The sequence below is a fragment of the Amborella trichopoda genome, chromosome 3 (assembly GCF_054954075.1).
Source record: "Amborella trichopoda isolate Santa Cruz 75 chromosome 3, AtrichopodaSantaCruz75HAP2 v2.0, whole genome shotgun sequence".
NCBI classification, from domain to species: Eukaryota; Viridiplantae; Streptophyta; class Magnoliopsida; order Amborellales; family Amborellaceae; genus Amborella; species Amborella trichopoda.
In genome coordinates, this window is record NC_142338.1 from 4,562,257 (window position 1) to 4,584,905 (window position 22,649).

The window sequence follows — 22,649 nt, forward strand, 5'->3', positions numbered from 1 at the left end:
ATGCATTTCAATCTCACCAGGTATTGATTTTAGCACACGCCCATCTCCTCTAACTTGGGAAGGGCAGATTCCTTTCTAATTTGATTAGGTGAGATTTGATTGCCTCCAGGTCCTTGAGCTGATCCTCTCATTTAAAATATTTTGGCTCAAGTTAATTTTAGTGCAAATTAGTCTTAAAAGTGTGCAAACTGCAAGGGGGGTATGCGAGTTTAGAATAGCCTTAAAAGTGTGGAAACTGCAAGAGGAGTATGCAAGTTTAGAATATAGTTGAGTTTTAAAAGGATATATCTGCATCAAAAATATCTGCTTCCCATTCAAACTAAATTTCTTTACGTTAGAAAGAATTGAAGTAACCTCAAGAATAGAAAAATAAAAGGTATATTGAAGGTTGCCCTCTCTCATCAGGAGATGCAATGTGTTATCCTGAACAATAAGCTTCTTTCTAATATCTTCCACTGTGTAAGAAAGTAGGGAATAGAATAATGAACATAATAACATATCTGAATTTAGCAAAGGAAACATCATTGGCGTTCAGGGTGCATACTTCCGAGTGAAACTTCATTTACTGTTTTGTTCACTTGCATGACATTTCTCTGAAGAGAATCTAAAACCATTTGCAGCTTGTTCAATGCAGGCGTCAAATGGCCCCAATCTTGGGTTCCAGATTTTCGCTGAATAGAAATGCCCATTCCAGTTTTAGTTTGCATATTCTCAGTGAAAGTCTCATCCATATTGAGAAAGTATACTATGGTTCTAATGGACTCTGGAAAACCATAGTACAAGACTAAATCATCATCTCTTCTGTTAACAGATGATTGGAGATTAACTCCGTGGGTCTGTAGGAATGTTGATCCGGACATACTTATCTCCATCCATCCATCTGGGGGAAAGGATGGTGGAATGTAGCCTCTGAATTATGATTTCTCATAGTCCATTGGACTATTCACCCAAAAGAAATAGTCTATTGGACTATAGCATACTTTCCAGTCCATTTTAGGCCAAATTTTAGAGTTTCTAGATGCCAGTTATAGCTTTAAATAAAGTCCTGTACTGATGATTGCTCATTGATGTAATTCTTAAAGACTAAATATTACGAAATGCGAAAAACCTGCCTAACTATCCAACCTTACACAACTGCGTGAGAATGTGTGCGCAGATTCAAAGGTCAACATTTAATCAGTACTTATCAGACTAACAAACATTCTTGCATGCCGGTAAATATTTAAACAATCAATAACAATATGTTTCTACAGCTATAATTTAGGTGGACAGGATACAATCAGCAAGTTCTAAGACATTGTAATGCTAAATCAGGTACTTCATCAGAAAAGTGAAATATTCAAACTAAACACCTCAATATATTATGAGATGAGAACAATCAGAAGAAAGCATAAACTGGATGGCTAAGTGATATGGAAAACTGTTAATGTTCGGAAATCGGAAATGAGAAATATTATTTCCTTTTTAATTAGAAAAAGTGTTGTCTTGAAATGAAAGTTAGTCATTACAAAAGTTCCCAAATAATGGGTGAATCAAAAAATACGACAGAAAAAGTGAGCGAGCTAAAGGAGAAAATGTAGATATCTTGCAAAGAAAGAGCAATTGGAACTATGAAAGGGAAGTTTAAAGCACTATTTGTCTGTGATCAGGTAAAGATGATGAGTTCCATCTGTGCAACATATTGCTAGATGACGATCTTGTTAATTTAAGGTGGGCTTTACTTTGATTGTTTAGAGCCTCGACTCTATACAAACCGCACCCTATAGCAACCTTCCATAGCCATTAATCATGAAAGCAATGGCTGGCATTTGCAGTTCCTCAGCTCAAACTCGATCAAATCAGTGCCCTCATTCTACACATTTCCTTAAATATATTTCCTCTTTACTAGGTAATTCATAAGAATTATGATCACTGGAAAAATTAGTCAGAAATAGATTGTGTTTCCTTCAAAAAACAAGGTAACAAAATCTTTTTTTTTTATGAGATAATTTTGTAGAACGTGGTCATTGAAAAAGTTGGATGGTCAGAAATAGATTTCAGTTCCCTCAAAAAGAAAAGGAAAGAAAAGTATACGTATTTGTGTAATCTATGAATAGAAAGTGATGCATCTCCTTATACTGTATTAGTCTTGTATGAATCTACCTAGTTCAGCATTGCTATTTGATAATCAGAGGGATTCCACAATCCAAATTTGTTTATTGGACTGTCCAAAGATGAAGTGATAAGGTATTAGAGCTTAGTTTTCTTTTTCTTTTCTTTTTTTTATTACAAAAATAGATTTCAAAATATGAAATTAGTCCTCCTTGTGGATTATTTCAAAAGATTCACTTGTGGGACTTTTGTTATACATAATCCAAGTGACTGGTTATTGGGCACTATGTGTGCTGTTAATATGATGGTGTAGGAACTTTCCCACTAATAATGGTGAGCATAAAGTTTCTAAAATCTGTGATTTCATTTTTAACATTCCTCAGTAGATTTTAACAAGCCTTTAAATTTTACTTGTTTGAATCATTTACTGCTTTCTTTAAGAAAATTGTTGAAAGATGCCCCATATGTTTACACGCTTAGTTCTGGACTAGACTGGCGCAAGATTTATGAAAATTATTATCTTTACAGCTTTCTTCAAGAATGTTGTTCAAAGATACTCCACTGTGTTTACACCCTTAGTTCGAACTAGACTGGCAGAAGATTTATGAGAATTCTTGCCTTACATGTTTCAGATTCTAGCACAGTTGACAGGTGTCATTCTCATAAATATTTTATACCAATTGACATAATTCTCAACACAAATTCTTGGATAAAGTGGGGCAATCTTTGTGCTCTTGCATTATTGTTGAAAGCATTGGAAAGCTTGTTGTTCGGCAGGACCAAGGTGGGGTGCAAGCCAATGTACAGAATATGGTTTGTAAGCCAACCATTACTTGATTGCATTTTCTGAGAAGAGATGAGTACCTTGTGAGGTATATAAAGGATGAAAAAGATGACTTTTCGAGCTTCCTTGGAGGAATTAGTCGCATGGCGATGCGGGGTATTCTGTCATCATTGTCGAGCACATGGATTGGGAGAATCCATATACATGATGCATAATCCATGACCTGCACATGTAAGGTACATGGATATCTTGTATATTAGCTCCATGGCAGGCATATAAAGGTACAATGATGAATCACGATGTAAAGGTGCTTCTTTGTTTACCCTGAAGACATTTTCATGTCCTTTTTCTTTCTTTCCCATTTTATGTTTTCCATATATGTTAGCTCCATTGCTGGCACATAAAGGTACAATGATGCATCACAACGTAAAGGTGCTTCTTTGTTTACCCCTTAAGACGTTTTCATGTTCTTTTTCTTTCTTTCCCTGTTTATGTTTTGCATATATGTGTTCATAAATATCAGCTCTGGTCAGCTTGACTTGTGCCAGACTGGACCCGACCATAAAAGGTCCAGGATGGACCCGAACCTAGAACTAACCCAGGTCTGGTCGAGATCATTTGGACTAGAACCTGAGACACCAGATCCGATATCTGAGCCTGGACTCAAATTCGTGTTGGGTCGATCAGAACTGTTTGCCATTCCCCTAATTCTGTGTTGGCAGTTCACAACAGAAGGTTACACTTTGAGATCCATTTAAACTTGCACCCACTACTATTTTCATTTTCACGCTTTGCTGACCACTACCATATTCATTTTTATGGTGTCTTTGGATTTAGGTGACCTTTTAAATTGTCTTAATCATACTGCTTCTTGGGCAGCTTGTTAGAAAGTTTGTTAAGGAGAATAAGAAGTGAGAACAAGGCCATTTGTACATGATTTCTTCATAGTGCTTCTTTGTGTGTTCGTAAGGAAGTCCCTTAGGGAGAATAAGAGAGAGGCACAACAGTCCAAAGTGAGAGCAACGTTAATTCTACACGATGGCAAAATTGCTGGAATTTGGCTGTGTAAGACATTAAGTCCCCTACTTCAAACTTATTTTGCAATGGCTGCTCCCAATTTTTCTCGTTCAAGCGGCACTAAATTTTCCCTAAAACTATCATCATACCTTTTCATCCCCTCTCTCCCCTCTTTTTTAAATGAAATTTTCCCTAAAACTATCAATGTACGTTGTCATCCCCTGTCTCCCCTGTTTTTTACATGTAATTCATTCAATAAGGATCCCGTTCAACATTAGCTCAAAAGCAACGAGTACCTCTGTTTCCCTCTGGCTCCATAATTAGCGAGAAGAGGAACAGGGCAAACATGTAGCTTCTCGGTGTTTCATCTTTAGGATTTCTATTGCAGCTGGCATGGAAAAGCAAATTCCAATTAAAAAAGGCAGTTCAAGAATATTATTTCTAAAATGGCTAAAGTGGATTCAAAAAATCTTGGCTAGCCTTGTTCTGCTCAAGGCTATGGTGTATGTCAGGAAAGGAACAAAGACTATAGGAAAGACTGGAGGTCCATTTATGGGAAGTATTGGAAGTCCACATTTTTGAGAGAGTGGGCTCAATCCAAAGATAGTCATTTCTTTTCATTTAGCACTAATCCATGAATATGAATCTAATATAGAAACATAGATCCATGGATCCATTCATCTCAATCAGAAAACAATCCATTAAAAATGAAAGAATAGGTAAACCTAGAGATCCCAATCACATTTACACATGTGCCATAAGATTCGAGACGAGAAATAAGATTCGAGACGAGAACTATGTTGGAGGACTCGGCTTGTTGGATTGATAAGGCTTAACACTGCTGATGGCTGCATAAGGCTCAACACTGATGGCTGCTCATTTGCTACAGAAATTTGCAGTCCTTGTGGTTGTGTTACAATATCATGTGAAATCAACAAAGGCTATCAACTTTTTTATTTTTAACCAGCGTACTTTTTTATTTTTAACCAGCCTACAGCCTGTGTGACACCCTGGTGCAACGAGTAATTTTAAAATATAAAATTGTTATTTCAAACTAATACTGATTGCTTTTCAAATAATAAAAAATGTTAATCAAATATAAGAAGTAAATTTTCATATAAGAAAATGACTAAATCGATGTTTGTACTTTCTTGAAATGGTATATCCAGATAGCAAATATTTCAAGCATTTATATACTTCTAATATCAAACATTAGTCCTAATTTCCTTAAACCTTGTCTCTTAAAAAATTTAGTAACCCTTATTCTTCTTAATAAGAAGGTCCTTTTTATTTTAACAAAGCATGTGCTACCATTAATTGTGGCTTAATTTCTATGCAGAACATAATAAATAGTATAAATAAAGACAAGCCATCTAACAAGAGAAAAAGCACTGTATTCTAAGTAAGTTCACCACAAATTATGTGATTAAGGCATAACAATGGGTTATCTATCATCCCTTGATGAATTGGGAAGATGACAGAGGATCATCCATCATCCCTTGATGAAGATAATGGTGGATGCTGCACCAGCAGCATACGAAGCCACACCATAGAAATATCAAAGAAGTTTAAGTTAGGTGTAACCTTAAAAATGTTTGAAGTTAGCTGTAACAAGAGTTGAAAACCCTCTAATTGAAGCTTGCTGTAAAATCTTTGAACATATATGTATTAATTGTACTCCCAAGAGTAGAGAGTGGGGTTATAGGCTATGAAACTTCCACATTTCTCAACATCAATATAATCAGAAGATGAGATTAATTCCCCGCTTCTGAAATCATATCTCCAAAACCCGCTACCACCCCACATTATCAGTATTTTCCCAAATCCAAACAAACAGCAAGGCTGCATATGTCGAAAATGGTTACCTGCATGAGCCACTTCGCTGAACTTCTTTTTCGCTGAGAACCGACACCTTCGGTCTGAGCTCTTCAGTTGATTCTATCAAGGCTAGACGATTGTCCCATTCTAAAATTCCAAACTTAGCACCTTGAAGCCATGGCTGAACCAAAATGATCTCTCCTTCCTCTCTTTGCATATCAAAAGCCACAAGATTGCGATTGTCTTTGTACATGTAGTAGCAAGTGTTTCGTACAGAGACCATGGTCGCTGAGGCCCAGGAGCGGTCGGGTACCGAGTTTCCAGGCCTCCTCCATTGCCCCGACAACGAATCAAACATTGCATACATTATGTCATTTACCTCGGTCGATTGATACATCAATCAACCTGAGCCAAAATCTTGAAATTATGGTACACCTGGTCAAAATAAAACCGGAAGTGGTGCACACAAGAGCCAGGAAAATCAGTAATGGAGGTTCGTCGACCAGTGGCCAGGTTCACAATGTAAAAGAAATCCCACATTTGCATGGCAACAGTCAACCTACTCAAGCAACACAGAACACCACGGCTCGCAACCATGGAACCCCACCTTGGTGCATGGATCATTGAAGTGCCATGGAAGAGCATCTCCTTGAAATGGTAAAGAAACATGACTTTGTTTTTCGTACAATCCAGATAGAGCACACAAGGCTGAGAATCCAATTCCGGCATAACAGAGAGGGAATGTAATTTAATTAAGTCGGGAGAGGTGAGCAATTCGTTCCATGATTCGATACGCTTTTGAGACGCAAGAGATGCTTCAATGGGAAGCACAAAAGGATCTTCTCGACGAGTTCGTCGGGGAGGATGCTCGACAAAGACCCCATTGCGCAAAAAGGAGATGCAGGAAAAGAATGCCTGTGTTTTGCCTTCTACCTTGAATGCCTGTGTTGCCTCTGATAAGGCACTGGAAACCTGAAAAGAAACAGAAGAAGAGGAGAGAAACCTGAAAGGAAACAGAAGAAAATGAAGATAGCTGAACAGAGGAAGTCTATAGTAATGGCAGAACTGGTTAAGATTCTATCCTATAAAACCTCCCTCTCTTGTTTTATGTAACAATGGAAGGCTAGGCTCCATATAAACTTTTCCCAAACTTTATTAGGAAATAAAAATCTTTGAAAGATATATGATAACTTCTACTTAATCTGGATAGGCTAAAGGGATTGGATTTTAAAGGGAAGGAAAGTTTTAATTTGGCTTAGGTGGATTAGAATTTTAAAACCGAAATTTCAATATGACTACTAAAAAAGCACGATTTACTCAAAAAAAAAAAATCCATGTGCAACATGAAAGCACTAAGAAAAATGCTAAATTTTAATAAAAAATAAAATAAAAAAGAAATATCACAATATATTGACTGTTGTTCTCCATGATATCTTAAGTAAATTAAATTACAGAGAAATTTATCTTAATAATGAGGTGCTGGAGACCAATATAATTTATCTACTTATGAAGTGAAATCATTTGAAAAATTACGATACTAAACCATAATACATATGCTAATAAACATAAGATTAAAAAATAGAAGCAAAGTTGGTGTCTTACATCTTTTGAAAAAGAGGATCTAATTTATTGAAAGTTGGCTTTTTTTTTTTTTTTTTTCCATAAAACGACAATTTTTTATGTTAATACTATTAAGCTCCAGGGGAACCATTCCGGGCGCTAAACTACCCCCCAAGAAAAAAGGAAGCAATGAAGCTAAAATTATTCTCTTGTAGAAACCCTAAGCGAGCGAGTTGCTCATATTATCAAATATAAAAACCACCTAAATAAAGACATTAATGAGTGGGTTTATCTAATGTTGTCAAATTGGCTTCAGAGCCTTTTTTTTTTTTTGGTTTGGTGAAAAAAATAAAGCAATTTGATCCTTTGGCCGTTTCAGAAGAAGACTTTGGACTTTTATTTACATTAGACGTAGTTTCATACAATATTTGTATGGTAATATATTCAAACAATCTTCAAAAACTATATTAGGGCCATTTATTTGGCGGCAACTTTTAAATACACGCTCTTTGCATTCCAATGAATAATTCCAGAAAAGTAAAATTTAAAAATACATCCTAAAAAGTATTTTTTAAACCCAATTAATATAGGCCGTCTATTTGGATAAAATGCTTAGATCTAGACCTTAGAAAGATTTTTTTTTTTTTTTCAAAATTTTTTGATCGCGTTATTATTATTAGATGAACAATGAGAAAAAAGAAAAAAACAATAAGGAAAAAGAAAAAACGATTTTGAGTTTGCAAAAGCTTATATAATGAAATTATCAAATAGATGGTCTAGATTCATTGTTGGAGGAGGACCCATTTTAACTATATTTAAAACGAAAATTGAAATTCTATTTTTTAAAATTGATTATTAGGATTAATACAGGGAGTATGCAATTTTTGAAGTCATACAAATATCACAAACATGGCTTTTTAGAATATGGTTCTATTATATCGCAATGATACTGACTTGTTTATTTACAGCTAATAACCCTTTAAAATCCAAAAGTTAAAAGTAAGAATGGATAGTTATCGTTATATACATCAAAAAATTATTTGTTTAAAAAATTATTTTAACGGATAATTTAATCATTAAGTTAATTTTTTACAAAAAATATAATGATATTTTAGAAGTTAGTATCCTAAAACTTTATACGGAACATATTTCTATCATTTTAAAAAAATTTCAACTTTACACTTCAAAAAAATGATAAAAGTACTTCTAAGTGCTCAATATTGGGCCAGTGTTGACCTCTAAATTTCAACTTTAACCTTCTACACACCAATCCCCAATAAAATCGCTAGGTTCAAGTCTATAGGAATCATATAGGTTCCTAATTCTGATTAGGGACACGGTTGGTTCCCATCGATTCTTGGTGTACATTTGCAATTCATGATCTACACCAATGAAGTTTTAAACATTGTTTGAATATTTTAGTTATTAAAAAATTACCAATTATTTTATGCCCTTAATGTCTCACGCTTTTGGGTATACGCTAATCATAACAATTATTTCCCATTGGATGTGAAATCCGATGGATTAAAGAGCATCGCAACATCCAAAATATTTTATTTAAGATTTTATGCTCCGTCAATAACACATCCTCAAATACCTAAGTTTACATCAGTTATGATTATTATCTCCCTATACTAAAAATAAATGATCTCATCGTTTACATTTCGCCCAAACAGATGCGCACAGATGATACACATCAGTGCACTCCTATGCAGCAATTGGCCACATCCAAACCCTAGTTCACGTGGCATTTTAATGTTGCAGAGCAAGATTTTTAGAGGGTTTTGCTTTATTTGACATATTACGGCTTAAGAGTGTTATTTATATGAAGCCAAATTACATTTATGCCACTTTAGCACGTATGATTGTTATCTTTTTGACCTTTTACCTCAATTGTTTTGTGTCATTGGATTGAATACTAATGCAACGGTTATGATTTGTTCTTCGTTTAGAGATTTTAGCGATTGAAAAGCCTTTTTTTTAGAGAGAGAGTGAGTGAACAGTGTATGTTTTCTTATGGGGTTGTTATGTCCCTTATTCTAGAGGGAGAATTTGTGAAAGATGAACTGAGCACTGTTGACTGTGTTTTAAAAATGGAACCTTACAGCCCTTTTAAAACTTTTGGGCCTTGTTTCTCGTTGTTGAATTAATAAGTTGTTGTTGAAGGCTTTTGGGTAAGGGTGGCAATGGGTCAGGTATGGGTTGGGTTCGGCTGGACTTGGACTCGGATCTAGATTCGAATGTATTTTGGTACAGGTTTTGAACTTGGACCCGACTAATCTGATCCAAAAGTTGGACCCGTACCCGTTAGGTCTTAGGTCTATCCCGTCAGGTCTCAGTTTTGGTCAGGTCCATAGTCACCCTCACTATGAGCTTCCTTTTTTTGTAAACAACATAGAACTAATTTTTGAGGGGTGGGCTATTAGAGAAAGAGATATAGAAACATCCGATATAGAAAGAGACCTATGTCTCCAAGAAACCGAGAGAGGGAAAATTGCAGAGAGGAAGGATGGCGATGAGGTTTGGCCGTTTGAAGAACTAGAGGAAGGTGAAAAATATTGAAACAATTTTAGAGTTGGGGCTTTGGCCTTTGGGTAAACTAAAAATTCGGATCCGGGTACCCCGTCAGGTCGGGTATAGCTAGACCCGTACCCGGACTCGAGACTATCAAAGTATCTTTTATTGGACTCGGACCCGGACCCTACCTGTGAGTCCAAAACTTGGACCTTTACCCGGACCCATATCGGGTATACCCAGCGGGTATTGGTCGGGTTCGAGTCCATTGCCAACCCTATTTTTGGGCCTTGTTTCTCATTGCTGAACCTAGTTAAATAATATTTTTTATGATGGTTGGATACTTTTGCTTGCTTTTTTTACTGTTGGTTTTGATTCCGTGTATTTTTTATTGCTTATACATTGTTCTTTTACCCCAATTAGCTGGTGCACAACTAATTGCTTAAGGGACAATGACTTATTTAAGAAAGAGTTTTGTTAGGTTACGCTATTCGGTGGTGTGGACCTTTAAAGTGCTTAATATTTTTTGACATTAAAATACCCTTGGATTGTAATACAAAATTTTTCAAGTAGGGGTATTTTTGGTCATTTAAAAAGGTAGAATGGATATTTCTATAAAAAAAATAGTGACATTTTATTAGTAGTTAAAAAAAAATTAATGTATCTTGTGAGTGACATCATACATCATATCGGTGATGTCATTGTCCATTATTTTTAATAAATATTTTTGTTTTTATTAAGAATTTTTAGTTTACACTTGATTAATTTTTTAAAATACCCCTAAACAAAAAGTTACTATACTATATGATAAGGGTATCTAAATGCCTAAAAATATTGAGAACTTTAAGGGTCTACACCACAAGTGCCCTTTAAGAAAAACATTTACATAAGGTTGCAACCTTAAAATGTAGAATTAAGGTGTACATCTAAAATCCATCATAAAAGGTTGTTTTAATGTCGGAAAACCATCTAATTGACCATTTCAACATCAAGATGTATGAATATGAAAAGAAAAAAAGATTTCGAGTCTTAAAAATAATGTATCTTGCAACACATTATCCGGACCATCAATTTTCAGGTTTTCAATTGATTTGGGCCACTTTTAGAGTTTAATATTTTATAATTAGAGATGAAAACATATTCTCAGGCCATCCTAAGAATTTTTTACACCAAAATTATATTTATGATGAAATTTGGAGTTACGTCTTAATTTGTTTGTTTTACGTTGCAACCTTATATAAACCACACCCCTCATTTAATTAAAAGAAGCATTAGATTGCTATTCAAAATACAACATCGGCAATTATTAGAAAGTAAAAGATAGAAATTGACAGATCGATAATCATATAGTTTCAGGCACATAGAGTCCCCATACGAGGTTCCAGTGCTGAAGTACAAACTTCCTCTTTCCTGTGTGGTTCATATTTTGATTTCGGTGTATAAAGAAATAGCCATATCCAAATCACTCCCCATAAGAAATCAGACATATAAAGAATAAGAAGTTGGGAAAGAAACTGCATATATTAAATTCAATAAATGAATAGGAAATGTATACAACGAGGCCATTTATATTTAGTATATGGAGGTCAATTAAGCTTGACCATTAGATATGGAATTACGTGGCCGCATTTATTCTTTTGATAACGGCTCAAAATAAAGAAAATTTTCTAAACTTTGTATATATGCAGTCTTATGCTTGCCAATAAAAGAAGCTGAGCTTGTAAGCTGTGAAGCTATGGCACACTCCAACTTCATCAGAAGAGTATAAATCACCACTCTTAATGTTGTATTTTCACAATTTACGACTATCATTCAGTATCAATACCTCTCCAATCCATAGAACAGGAACATAGTGTGTTAAACCCTCATTAACCGAAGTACACATTATAAACAATAATGTCTGCTTCCTCCCTCTCCATGTCGAAAGCCACCAAATTATAGCCTTCAGATATGTAGAAGCAACTGTGATCAATAGATATTATATCCCTTGAGGCAGCATAAGGGACAGAGTGTCGAGGCCTCCTCCATAATCCGGTCAATGAGATGAAAAGCAGGAATTCTCCCTCTTTCAATTCACAATGATTTCCAACAACCTGAATTTGAGCTAAAACCTTGAAATTGCATCGTTTAGGATCGAAATAAAAACCAAATCGAGAGACATGAAATTCGAGGCAATTGGTAAAGGCAATGTGTTGACGACTTAAAAGGGTTGTGAACAAGGAAGACATCCCTTTTGCACTTCCCGCGCATTTCCCTTGTAGACACACACAGAATGCCATGGCTGCTAGTTGTCTTCAATCGTGGAATGTCATATGTTTTTCTCGGTGCATGGAGGTTCGAAGCCTGATATGTTAACTTAAATCCGAGATCACGAATCGACATCACTTTATTGTTTGAGTACTGTACAAAAGTTACATAAAGTTGGGACAAAGGGGAAGGGGAGAGAGGGGGATGTGGTTCAAAGGAAGGAAGAAGTTGGGATGAAGGAAAAGAAGAGAGAGGGAAGGAAGAAAGAAGCATGATTTTGCTTAGGTCTGATTCTTGGGGCTGTTGAAAATATCTCTCACTAAACTGCTGCATTACTTACAAATTTTAATTTTAAGCATGTAAGAACTAAGAAAGACATATATAAGTATTAATGGTATTTTTTTTATAAAGTCGTTAGTACTTTGCTGAATTAAATATTCTTTAATGTTCCTTACTGAGATAATAGCTTCAATCCAAGACAATATCTTCCCTCAAAGATAATATCTTATTTAAATTTCAAATCCAAAGAATATCTTCCCTCAAAGATAATATCTTATTTAAATTTCAAATCAAAAGAATATCTTCCCTCAAATATAATATCTTCTCTAAAACTCAAATTAAAAGATTTCTTTTATTCATAAAATTTTGACGTTTTAATTATGGTAAAAAATCTTTAACTTTCCTGAGAGAAGCATGTGAGAATATCCGTCCAAGTTAGAATAGTCCTGAAATTTTGGGAAATATATTAGACACTATTCTTTGTAATTTCAAGAATTTGTTTTTTCAATGGAAAAATACTAATATGCCCTTCCAAGTTTGAGACGTCAATATCCCTCTAGATTTTACTTGTCCAAATTGCGTTAATGCCCTACTCTGTACATTTTATTTTTTCTTTCCACCCCTTGGGTCCCTCCCTCTCTCCTTGAGCAGCACCGCCAAGAGAGAGATTCAATTCAAGAAAAACTTCAATTCAAGAAACACAGTATGGTTTCTCAATTTTATTTTTAAATTACTCCTCTTGAGCACGTTTGGTTCGTGTGTAAATAGTAACATAAAAAATGTAAACACTTTGCATGAAAATATTTTAGACCTTTTTTTTTGCCATGTTTTGTAAGTTTTAACATGCTTTAAAAAGCACTGTGTTGTGAATTACATAGGTTTGGTATTTAAATAATTTATAAATATATTAAATATAAATATATTTATAAGCACATCAATATATATTTTATAATATATATATATATATATATATATATATATATATATATATATATATATATATATATATATATATAGAATGTAATATAATACTATATATAATATATAATATATATTATACATTATACATTACTTTATAAATAATAAAAATATATATTTTAATACAAATTTAAATATATAATATAAGGGTGTGGTTTCTATAAGGTTGCAACCTTAAACAATTCAATTACAGTGCACCTACAAAATTTATCATAACATGTAATTTTGGTATAAAAAATTATTAGGAATATATCAAAATCTATTTTCATATCTAACTATAAATTTTAAATTCCAAAAACGGTTAAAATCAAGTAAATCTATAAATATATGAAAATATTGAAAATGGACGGTCTAGATAATGTGTTGCAAGATGCACTATTTATGAGACCCAAATTTTTCTTTTTCAAATTCGTACATCTTGATGTCGAGATGATCAATTAGAGTTTTCAACATTAAAATAACCTTTTTTTGATGGATTTTTTAGGTGAATCTGTAATTTTACATTTTAAGGTTGCAACCTTATATAAACTTTTCCCATAATATAATGTATTTTATATTTATTTTATTAATGTATATTTATATTATACATAATAATATTATAATTTTTACTATAATATTAATATAATATATACTATAATATTAATATATTATATTATATTATATTTATATATTATATATTATGAGAAATGATCCTATAAGACAGTCCCCCTCTCATGTGTGTAGGACCCCAAAGGATCACCATTAAATTTGGCACGCATTTATAAAAAACTCAAGTCACACATCCATGTGATAACTTTTCTAGAGATCCGTATCAACTTTAATGGTTATCCTTTGGGGTCCTATACATGGGTGGGGGAGGTTCTTATAGGATCATTACTTATATATTATATATTAAATAAGAGTAATGATCCTATAAGACCCACCCACACCTATATATATAGGACCCCAAAGGATCACCATTAAATTTGACACAGATCTCTAGAAAAGTCAAATCCAACACCCATGTGATAACGTTTTTAGATATTTGTGCCAAATTTAATAGTGATCAATTGGGGTCCTACACACGTGGGTATGGGAGGGTCTTATAGGATCAGTACTCATTAAATAAATGGTTACGTTAACTGTTCAGTAATTTTTTATTGTACTCAACAAACTTTGGACACTTCTATACCCTTGTTTTGTATAATGACTATTTTTTAAATAAGGGTATTTTTCTGTCATTAGGATGGATGTGACGTCATCCGCATGTGGTGTAAAATCACCCATATGGATCACACTATTGGCATTTAATGGTCCATATGAATGATGTCACATCCACGTAGATGAAGTCACACCCTTCCTAATGACAAAAAATACCCTTACAAAAAAACGTTCCATGTACAAAACGAGGGTATATAAGTTTTCAAATTTTGTTGAGTACAATATTAAATTGCTCTATAGTGTGAGCACCCTTACATAACCCATAAATAAATGTACTATATATAATATATATAAATGTAGGGTGCAATTTGTATAGAGTCGAGGCTCTAAACACTCAAAGTAAAGCACACCTTCAAATAGTGTCAAAAAATGTGATTTCAATCCTGCAAATCTTTTCGATTGACTTAAAATATATTTTCATCTTTAATTATAAAATTTAAAGCTTCAAAAATAGTGTAGATCAAGCATATCTATGAAAACTTAAAAATCTTGAAACTTGACCATCCAAAAATATGTTACATGATGAACTATTTTCAAAACTTGAAATCTAGTTTTTTCTCATGTCCATGCATCATGATGTCGAGATGATCAATTTGAGGATATTTGGGCATCAAAACAGCATCTTCTAGTGAAATTTTTTAGATGGTCTCTTAGTTGATTGTTTAGAGCCTCAGCTCTATATAAACTTTTTTTTATAAATGTAATATAATATAATACAAATATAAATATATATGATATATATTGTTAATATATATTATGTTATGTTATATATATGTTATATATCACACATTTATGTATTTATGTATTATGTATAATATATTTATGTATTAAATCATAATATTATATATTATCTAATGTTATATAACATAGTATAATATAAAATAATATATTATTTATATTAATATTAAAAAAAAATTACATATTATATGTTAAATATTATTAAAACACAATTTGTATATTAAATATATAATTTATATATGTACAAAATACTATAAATAGTAATGTATTGTGAATAGTGCGGTTTTGTTTTATCATGAATTAGTCATGGTAAAAGTTTTTACCATAGGATTTTATTTGCATATGCATCATGCACAAGCCAAACGTATAAATGCGATTTACATATGTCAATATATACTCATGAACCACACGTAGCCTTAAGATGAAGTATAAGATGAGACGAATTATTTTTTGACGCACTGTGGTCGTACTGATGCCTAACCATCAAATATAAAATCAAATGTCTAAAGGCGTGTCATTGATTATGCACAATGTTCAAAAAAAATTCTCGAACACTGTATGTTTTTCTTAATGTCTAAATTTTAAATCTAACAGCTAGAGATGATTCGGACCTTTATTGTACTAAAAGTAGATGGTTTCGTAGTACACATTCACTCTTCTTAAATTGAAGGTTTCCAATTTTCTTTTTAAATCAAAGAATCCAAATTTTCCCGTGCAATGATTTCATGCAACCGTTGTATAGTAATATGATGCAACAACTTTAAAAAATCATCTTATGGCCATTTGTTTGATCCAAATTTTGAAATATACACTCTTTTCATTCTAATGAAAAATCACAAAAAAAAGAAAAAATTGAAAGCACAACCTAGAAAGTATTTTTTTAGCCCAATTAACATAGGCCGTTCATTTTGATGAGATGATTAGATCTATGCCTTATAAGGATTTTTTTCATTTCCAATTTTTTGGATGGCTTTATTATCATTAGATGAACAATGTTAAAAAAGAAAAAAATGATTTTGAGTTTATAAGAGCTAAGATCTTGAAATTCACAAAATGAATGATCTAGATTCGTTTTTGGAGGGGCCTCATTTTGACCATATCTAAATTGAACTTTTTTTTTATGGAGGGGGAGGGGAGAGGGGGGGGATTCATTATTGAGGTGAAGAGAGTGTGTGTGCAAATTTTGATGTCGTACAAATAACGTGGTTTTTTAGAAGTATCATTGCATTATACTATGATCCAACCATGGTATTGGATCATTACTCAATTTTACCATGTCCATGGAACCTCCCCTAAAAAAAGTCCCAAAGAAATTTTTAATAAAACACCGCACCGCCATCAAGGCTAACAATGGTCGGGCGGCCTAGACGGGTCGGATCGGCCCTAAAAAGTAAGACCTAGTACACAAACTTTGGCCTGAGGACGGGGCTTGGACTAGGACTTCCCCGGTTTGACTCTCTTTTTTCTTATTATTTTTTTTTCTCATTTATTTTTAGCCGTTGAACCAGCCTTGGGCCGGCCCTATGGCAACAAGTACCTGGCCAGGTCAGGGTGAAAGATGGCCCGGCCCATTGGCACCTTTAACCACCATCAAACGTGCAAAAAGAATGAAATAGAAAAGAAAAAGTGAAAAACATAGTCCCTAGTGCATCCTCTCTACAATCTAACAAGAAAATGATGGATTCAAAAGAAAAAGAAGAGTAATAAAGTTAATATCCAGTGCCTGGGACTCGTCATATTCCACTCGAACTTGGCCATGTTAATTGGACTCGCCGCATGTCCAAGTAGGCCCAAGTGGTAAGTACAACTTGGGACCTATAAAATTTTTTCGAAAAGAGTTAAAAAATTATAGAAGTGTTGTATAAAATTTTTTACATGATTTTGAAGTTCTTGGGAAGGATTGGTGAGTGTTATGTACTATGATTCCTATTTTTGTTTTTCTATTTTTTAAGTGTCCCAAACTCTAATTTTTTATTTTTGAAATCATTTTTTCTCTTCTTTTTAATGCTTAAACTATCTTTTTAGAGTTCTTTTTATTCCATTGTACTTCCTCTACTTTTTATTTTCCAAAAATTTTCTATTTTTTAGGTCCTTTTCGCCCTGTGCACAACTCGGCGAATCCACTCGGACTCACCTCAGTCCCCATAACTTGGCTCTGTCAAAGGCAAGCCGAGTTTCAGAACCTTGGGTTTATTTGTGTTAAAATTATTTTAGATCGTAGGTATGGATTTGGTGTAGTTTCTTGTCTCCAAGATAGATTTGGTGTAGGTTGTGAACATGGGTTGTGAACATGGCTTGAAATAATACCTGAATGGGTTGTTGAAGGCATACGGAATTGTGAATGTTAAGCATCCTACTGTCAAATTTTTCCATCAAAACAATATTAAGGGTTCAATTGATAATGTCCCATTATTTTCTATCAATATTACCTGAGCAATGTCCATCAAAGCTTTTATTCAAAATGACCAATCGTCCATATTTATCGTATTTGTGAAATTTCAATTGGGGCAACCTTTTACCTTCCTTGAAGGAACATTCCACGTTCGACATGAAATGCAAAAAATATTCTTTTCTTTTAATAATGAACTTTTTTTTTTGTTGATGGAAAAAGTTGGCGAGGCCCTAAACAATCAAATTAAAGCATACTTTAAAATTTTCACTAGAAGAGGTTGTGTCGATACCCAAAAGTCCTCAAATTGATCATCTCAAAGATGCATGAACATGAGAAAAATGGATTTCAAGTCTTGGAAATCGTGCATCTTGTAATGCATTTTCAAACCCGTCAATTTTCAAGTGTTCATAGTTCTGCTCAATCTACACTATTTTTTAAACTTTGAATTTTATAATTAGAGATGAAAAAAATTTAAGGCCATCACAAAGACTTTTAATATTAAAACAACATCTTTTGACACTATTTGAAGGTGGGCCTTAATTTGATTGTTTAGGGCCTCGGTCTATACAAATCACACCCTTTATTGATTGAATGAAGAAATGCAACAAACTATTCATCCTAAAATATGATAGATATTCCTTTAGTTTAACATTCCATTAGTTTTTAAAAGTTGATGAGAAAAGTTTAAAAAGTGGGTTTTAGATTTTCTATTTTTGAAGAATTAGGTTTAGAAATGGTAATCAAATAGGCTTTGAAAAGTCAGACAGGAAAGAGAGGAAAAAAAGTACCAAAACATGCATTTCAGAAACTGAAAAATAATTCAAGAGTACAAATTACAAAATGTAAAACTTGTGGGAAGAACTTTAACAGAACACCAGCTGCTATGTCGATTACAGACCTGTTGCATATAGAAGTAGCACAAAGCCAACAACTCTTAAAAATCCAACATAGAACTAGAGCACAACCAGCAATTAAGATATGCTAGTTCTCAAGAAGAACTCTGAAAATATTAACAGACCTGATTAGGCCTAATGGAGGCATCTTTGTCAATCAAAGGCTTTTCGAATTCTAATATGGTCTCTGTCATTATCATGTGCATGTCCAATTACATTCCGTGGGGAAAATTATAAAAAATCCCCAATATATACTATCTATGCAACTTATCCCCATCCAACTTTTTTCTCTCACTTGTTTCCCATAACAACCTTTTTTCGCAAAAAAAACCCGAACCCAAAAGGAATAAGAAAAAAGACTAAACTACCATTTTTTTCACACGCCCTTCTCTCTCTTGTTTCTCATTTTTTAATTTACCCAATGCACTCCAACAATACAGTTTTTGGAGACGACGCGCTCTGGCAGTCCCAAAGAACGCTCCGGCAATATGAGCTCTGGAGCCACAGAGCTCTGGCGGTGTAATAGGGTGATCCGGCAGTGTGCTTAGTGCTTTGACAGCATATGAACGTGCTTCGGCGGTACACTTGCAGCAGCATATGAACGTTCGGCAGTACACCTTCGGCAGTATATGAACATTCGGCGGCCTTCGGCAGTATATAAACGTGCGGCGGTACACCTTCGGCAGTATATGAAGGTGCTTCGGCGGCACACCTTCTAAAGATATTTCGCTCTAGTAGTCTATAAAGACAAGGTGCTTCGGCGTGGTCCGGCCGTGTATTCAACACTCTGACAGTATATGAACACGTTTTGGCAGTGCGTACGGCGATCCGACAATCCTTACAAAGAACTCAGGCGCTCGATTCATATGCGCTCCGGCAATATGTTGTAGACAATTCGTTCCGGCAGTTGTATATTGCGCTCTAACAATACGCTACTTAGGACCCATAGTAAGCGCCAATTGATTTTTTTTATACAGAAAGGGTATTTCTGTCCAAAAAATACCAACTTTTTACCTTGGGGAGTTTTTGCGAAGAAATGTTGTTATGGAGAAGAAAGTGAGAGAAAAGATTTGGATGGGGGTAAGTTACATAGATAGTGTATATTTGGGGTTTTTTTATAATTTTCCCTACAATGTTCAATTACATGCTAGAGGGTGGGGGAAGAGGGAGGTGGAGGGGTAAGGGAATTCAAAGGATAACATTTTAATTACGGATGCCGTTTACATAAGGAGGCATCAATCTTAAACAAAGGTACCTCAAACAAAGTAAGGCATACCTCTAAGACCTGCCAAAAGATGCAGTTTGCTTGTGCCAAAAAGTCTGACAATGAAATTTGAACCTCGAAAAATAAGTCCTACAATGAAATTTGAACCTCGAAAAATAGTTCATTTACAAGATCTATAAATACTTAAAAATCTTGAAATGCCTTTTTTTCACATTTATACATCTCAAGATCCAAATTATTAACTAAAGGGGGATAAAACACATTTGAATTACTGAAACCCAAGATGATAAGGCAGTTAAAACTACTAGCTAAAACGCATTCAATCGCAAGCCATACAAAATACCATGTCCCTAAGGATCAAAGTAATCAAATTACTGTAACCTTTGAAAATAATTGTTTGGGTAACAGATGACTAACAGAAAACAAATAGAAGGGTCCCTGATTCCAAAAGAGCAAAAGAACACTACAAAGGGGTCTAGACATTTCACAATCTAACATGATTAGACTTGAAAAGAATAACCAAGAAAAAAAAATGCGAAATAACCCGTCATACAAGGAACACAAACAATTGAACAAAGATCCAAACACATTTATAAAGCCTATTTTACAACTTTTTGTTTTTTTTGGACAATCAGCCTATTTTACAACCTGAAATTAACAATTGAACAAAGATCCAAAACTCATTAATGAAGCACCTACTCATACTGCAATGTAACCAGAAAAATCCCAAGCACAAAAGAGAGTCTAGGCAATTAACAAACTTGACACCCACTGTCATGAAATCATCTCAATTTGTTGGGAAATCTCCCTAAATCATTCACTTATTTCAATCAATATGGATAAAATTCCTGAACAAAAATAAAATGTCTTTTGTTTGCAAATCTTCCTAAATCACCAAATCTTGAAGCACTTCTGCATTAACTGTAATTCCAAGAATAGAGAGTGGGATTGTAGGCTATGAAGTATCCACAGTTCCCAACCTGAATATCAACGGAAGATGAGATTAATTGCCCGCTCATGATATTGTATCCCTCAAACCTACCATCACCATAGATTATCAGTGTTTTCCCAAACAAACAGCAATGCTGTATATTTCGTAAAACATAACTACACAATTTATGCATGTCTACATGAATCACTTGGCTGAACTTCTTATCAATCAGAACCCACACCTTCACATCGAGCACGTTAGTTGATTGAAGCAAAGCCAGGCGACCGTCCCATTCTAAAATTCTAAAATCAGAACCTCGAAGCAATTCTTGAACAAAAATGATCTCCCCTTCCTCTCTATCCATATTGAAAGCCACCAGATTTTGATTGTCTTTGTACATGTAGTAGCAAGTGTTTTCTATGGAGACCATGGGTGCTGAGGTGCACGAGCGGTCGGGTATTGAGTTTTGAGGGCGCCTCCATTGTCCAGTCGATGAATCAAACATCACATACATTATGTCATTTACCTCGGTCGATTGATGCATCACCTCAACTTGAGCTAAAATCTTGAAATTATGGAGTATGGGGTCAAAATAGAACCCGAAGTGGTGCGCAAAAGCGCCGGGAAAATCAGTAATGGAGTTTTGTCGACCAGTGGTCGGGTTCACAACATAAAAGTAATCCCATCTTCGCTTATCAATAATTAACCTACTCAAGCAACACAGAATACCATGGCTAGCGACCATCAAGCCCCATCTCGTGGAATCGCCAAAATGAAGTGACCTTGGTGCACGGAGCTTTGATATACCATGGAAGAGCCAGTCCTTGACACCATAAAGAAACATGACCTTGTTCTTCCAATAATCCAGGTAGAGCACACGAGGTTGAGAATCCGGCAGAAAGGAGAGGGAACGGAGTTTCATGAAGTCGGGAGAGGTGAGCAATTGATCCCAAGATTTCGATACACTCTTGAGGCGTAAGAGACGCTTCAATGGGTATGACAAGAGGATCTTCTCAACAAGATCGCCGGGCAGAATGTCCGACAAAGACCCCATTGTGGGAAGAGGACATGCAGAAAGAGATGCAGGGGACAAAAGCCTTTTTTTTACCGTCTTCCTTTTCATAGAAAGCCTCTGTTTTACTTTCTTACTTTTCATATTCTTCTCTTGCCACTGTTTTACCCACTTCATTTTCATAGAAAGCCTCTTACTTTCCATATTCTTCTCTTTCACAGAAAGCTTACTTTTCATGTTCTTTTCTTTTCACAAAAAGCCCTTGAAAGAAAAGAAGAAGAAGAAGAAGAAGAAGAAAACTTACGAATTGAAGAGAAACACAGATGCCAAAACATAAGAGAACAAAAAGCCCTTGAAAGAAAACTTACGAATTGAAGAAGAAAACTTAAGAATTGAAGAGAAACACGGAGAAAGGACCTAATGCCAAAACATAAGCAATGAAGAGAACCAGAGAGAATAACGTTTTCGTTTCCACTTTGGAAGCCAACATTTGTAATTCTCCTACAATATCTCCCTTCTCGTGATTTGATTAATTTATAAACTTGATTAATTTAAAATTCAAAACAAAAGGATTGTTCCTATCTTTAAAAAATACAAGATTTCCTTATCTTTTAGACTTCAAAATCTTTAATTTCTTTCATAATAGATAAGCTTGCTAAATATATCAGATTTGCTTAGCTCAAACCACCAACGTGGGAGGATCATAGGTTGCTTTTTTTAGGTTAACTTGTATATGATAAATTACCCAATAAAATTATTAAAAAAAATAACCAAAAAAAAACTTGTATATGATAAGTATTGTCTATCTTTTTGCATTGGTTTTAAATGAGGTGATAAGTAGAAACTCCAGCCTTCAAAATATGAGAGAGATATTGATGTCAAAAGTTATGTTGCTCATGTAGGTGCACACTATCCATTTGATCCCTTGGGAAAATCTCAAAGTATCTTTAAGACCCCAAATTTTGGGGAA

At 34.3% G+C, this 22,649-nt stretch overlaps 1 protein-coding gene and 1 long non-coding RNA gene across 2 annotated transcripts; both read right to left on the reverse strand.

Annotated features, from left to right (window-relative positions):
• Positions 1 to 2,796: 2,796 nt before the first annotated feature.
• On the reverse strand, positions 2,797 to 6,818 carry LOC148782696 (uncharacterized). Its single transcript, XR_016052777.1, has 2 exons — positions 5,758 to 6,818; positions 2,797 to 3,098 (listed from the first exon to the last, which is right to left on the reverse strand). It is a non-coding gene; the product is annotated as an uncharacterized LOC148782696 (long non-coding RNA).
• Positions 6,819 to 20,653: 13,835 nt separating this feature from the next.
• On the reverse strand, positions 20,654 to 21,721 carry LOC18439878 (putative F-box protein At5g42430). Its single transcript, XM_006850033.2, has one exon. It carries the CDS (start codon positions 21,719 to 21,721, stop codon positions 20,654 to 20,656), a length of 1,068 nt encoding a protein of 355 aa, XP_006850096.2.
• Between the last annotated feature and the right edge of the window lie 928 nt (positions 21,722 to 22,649).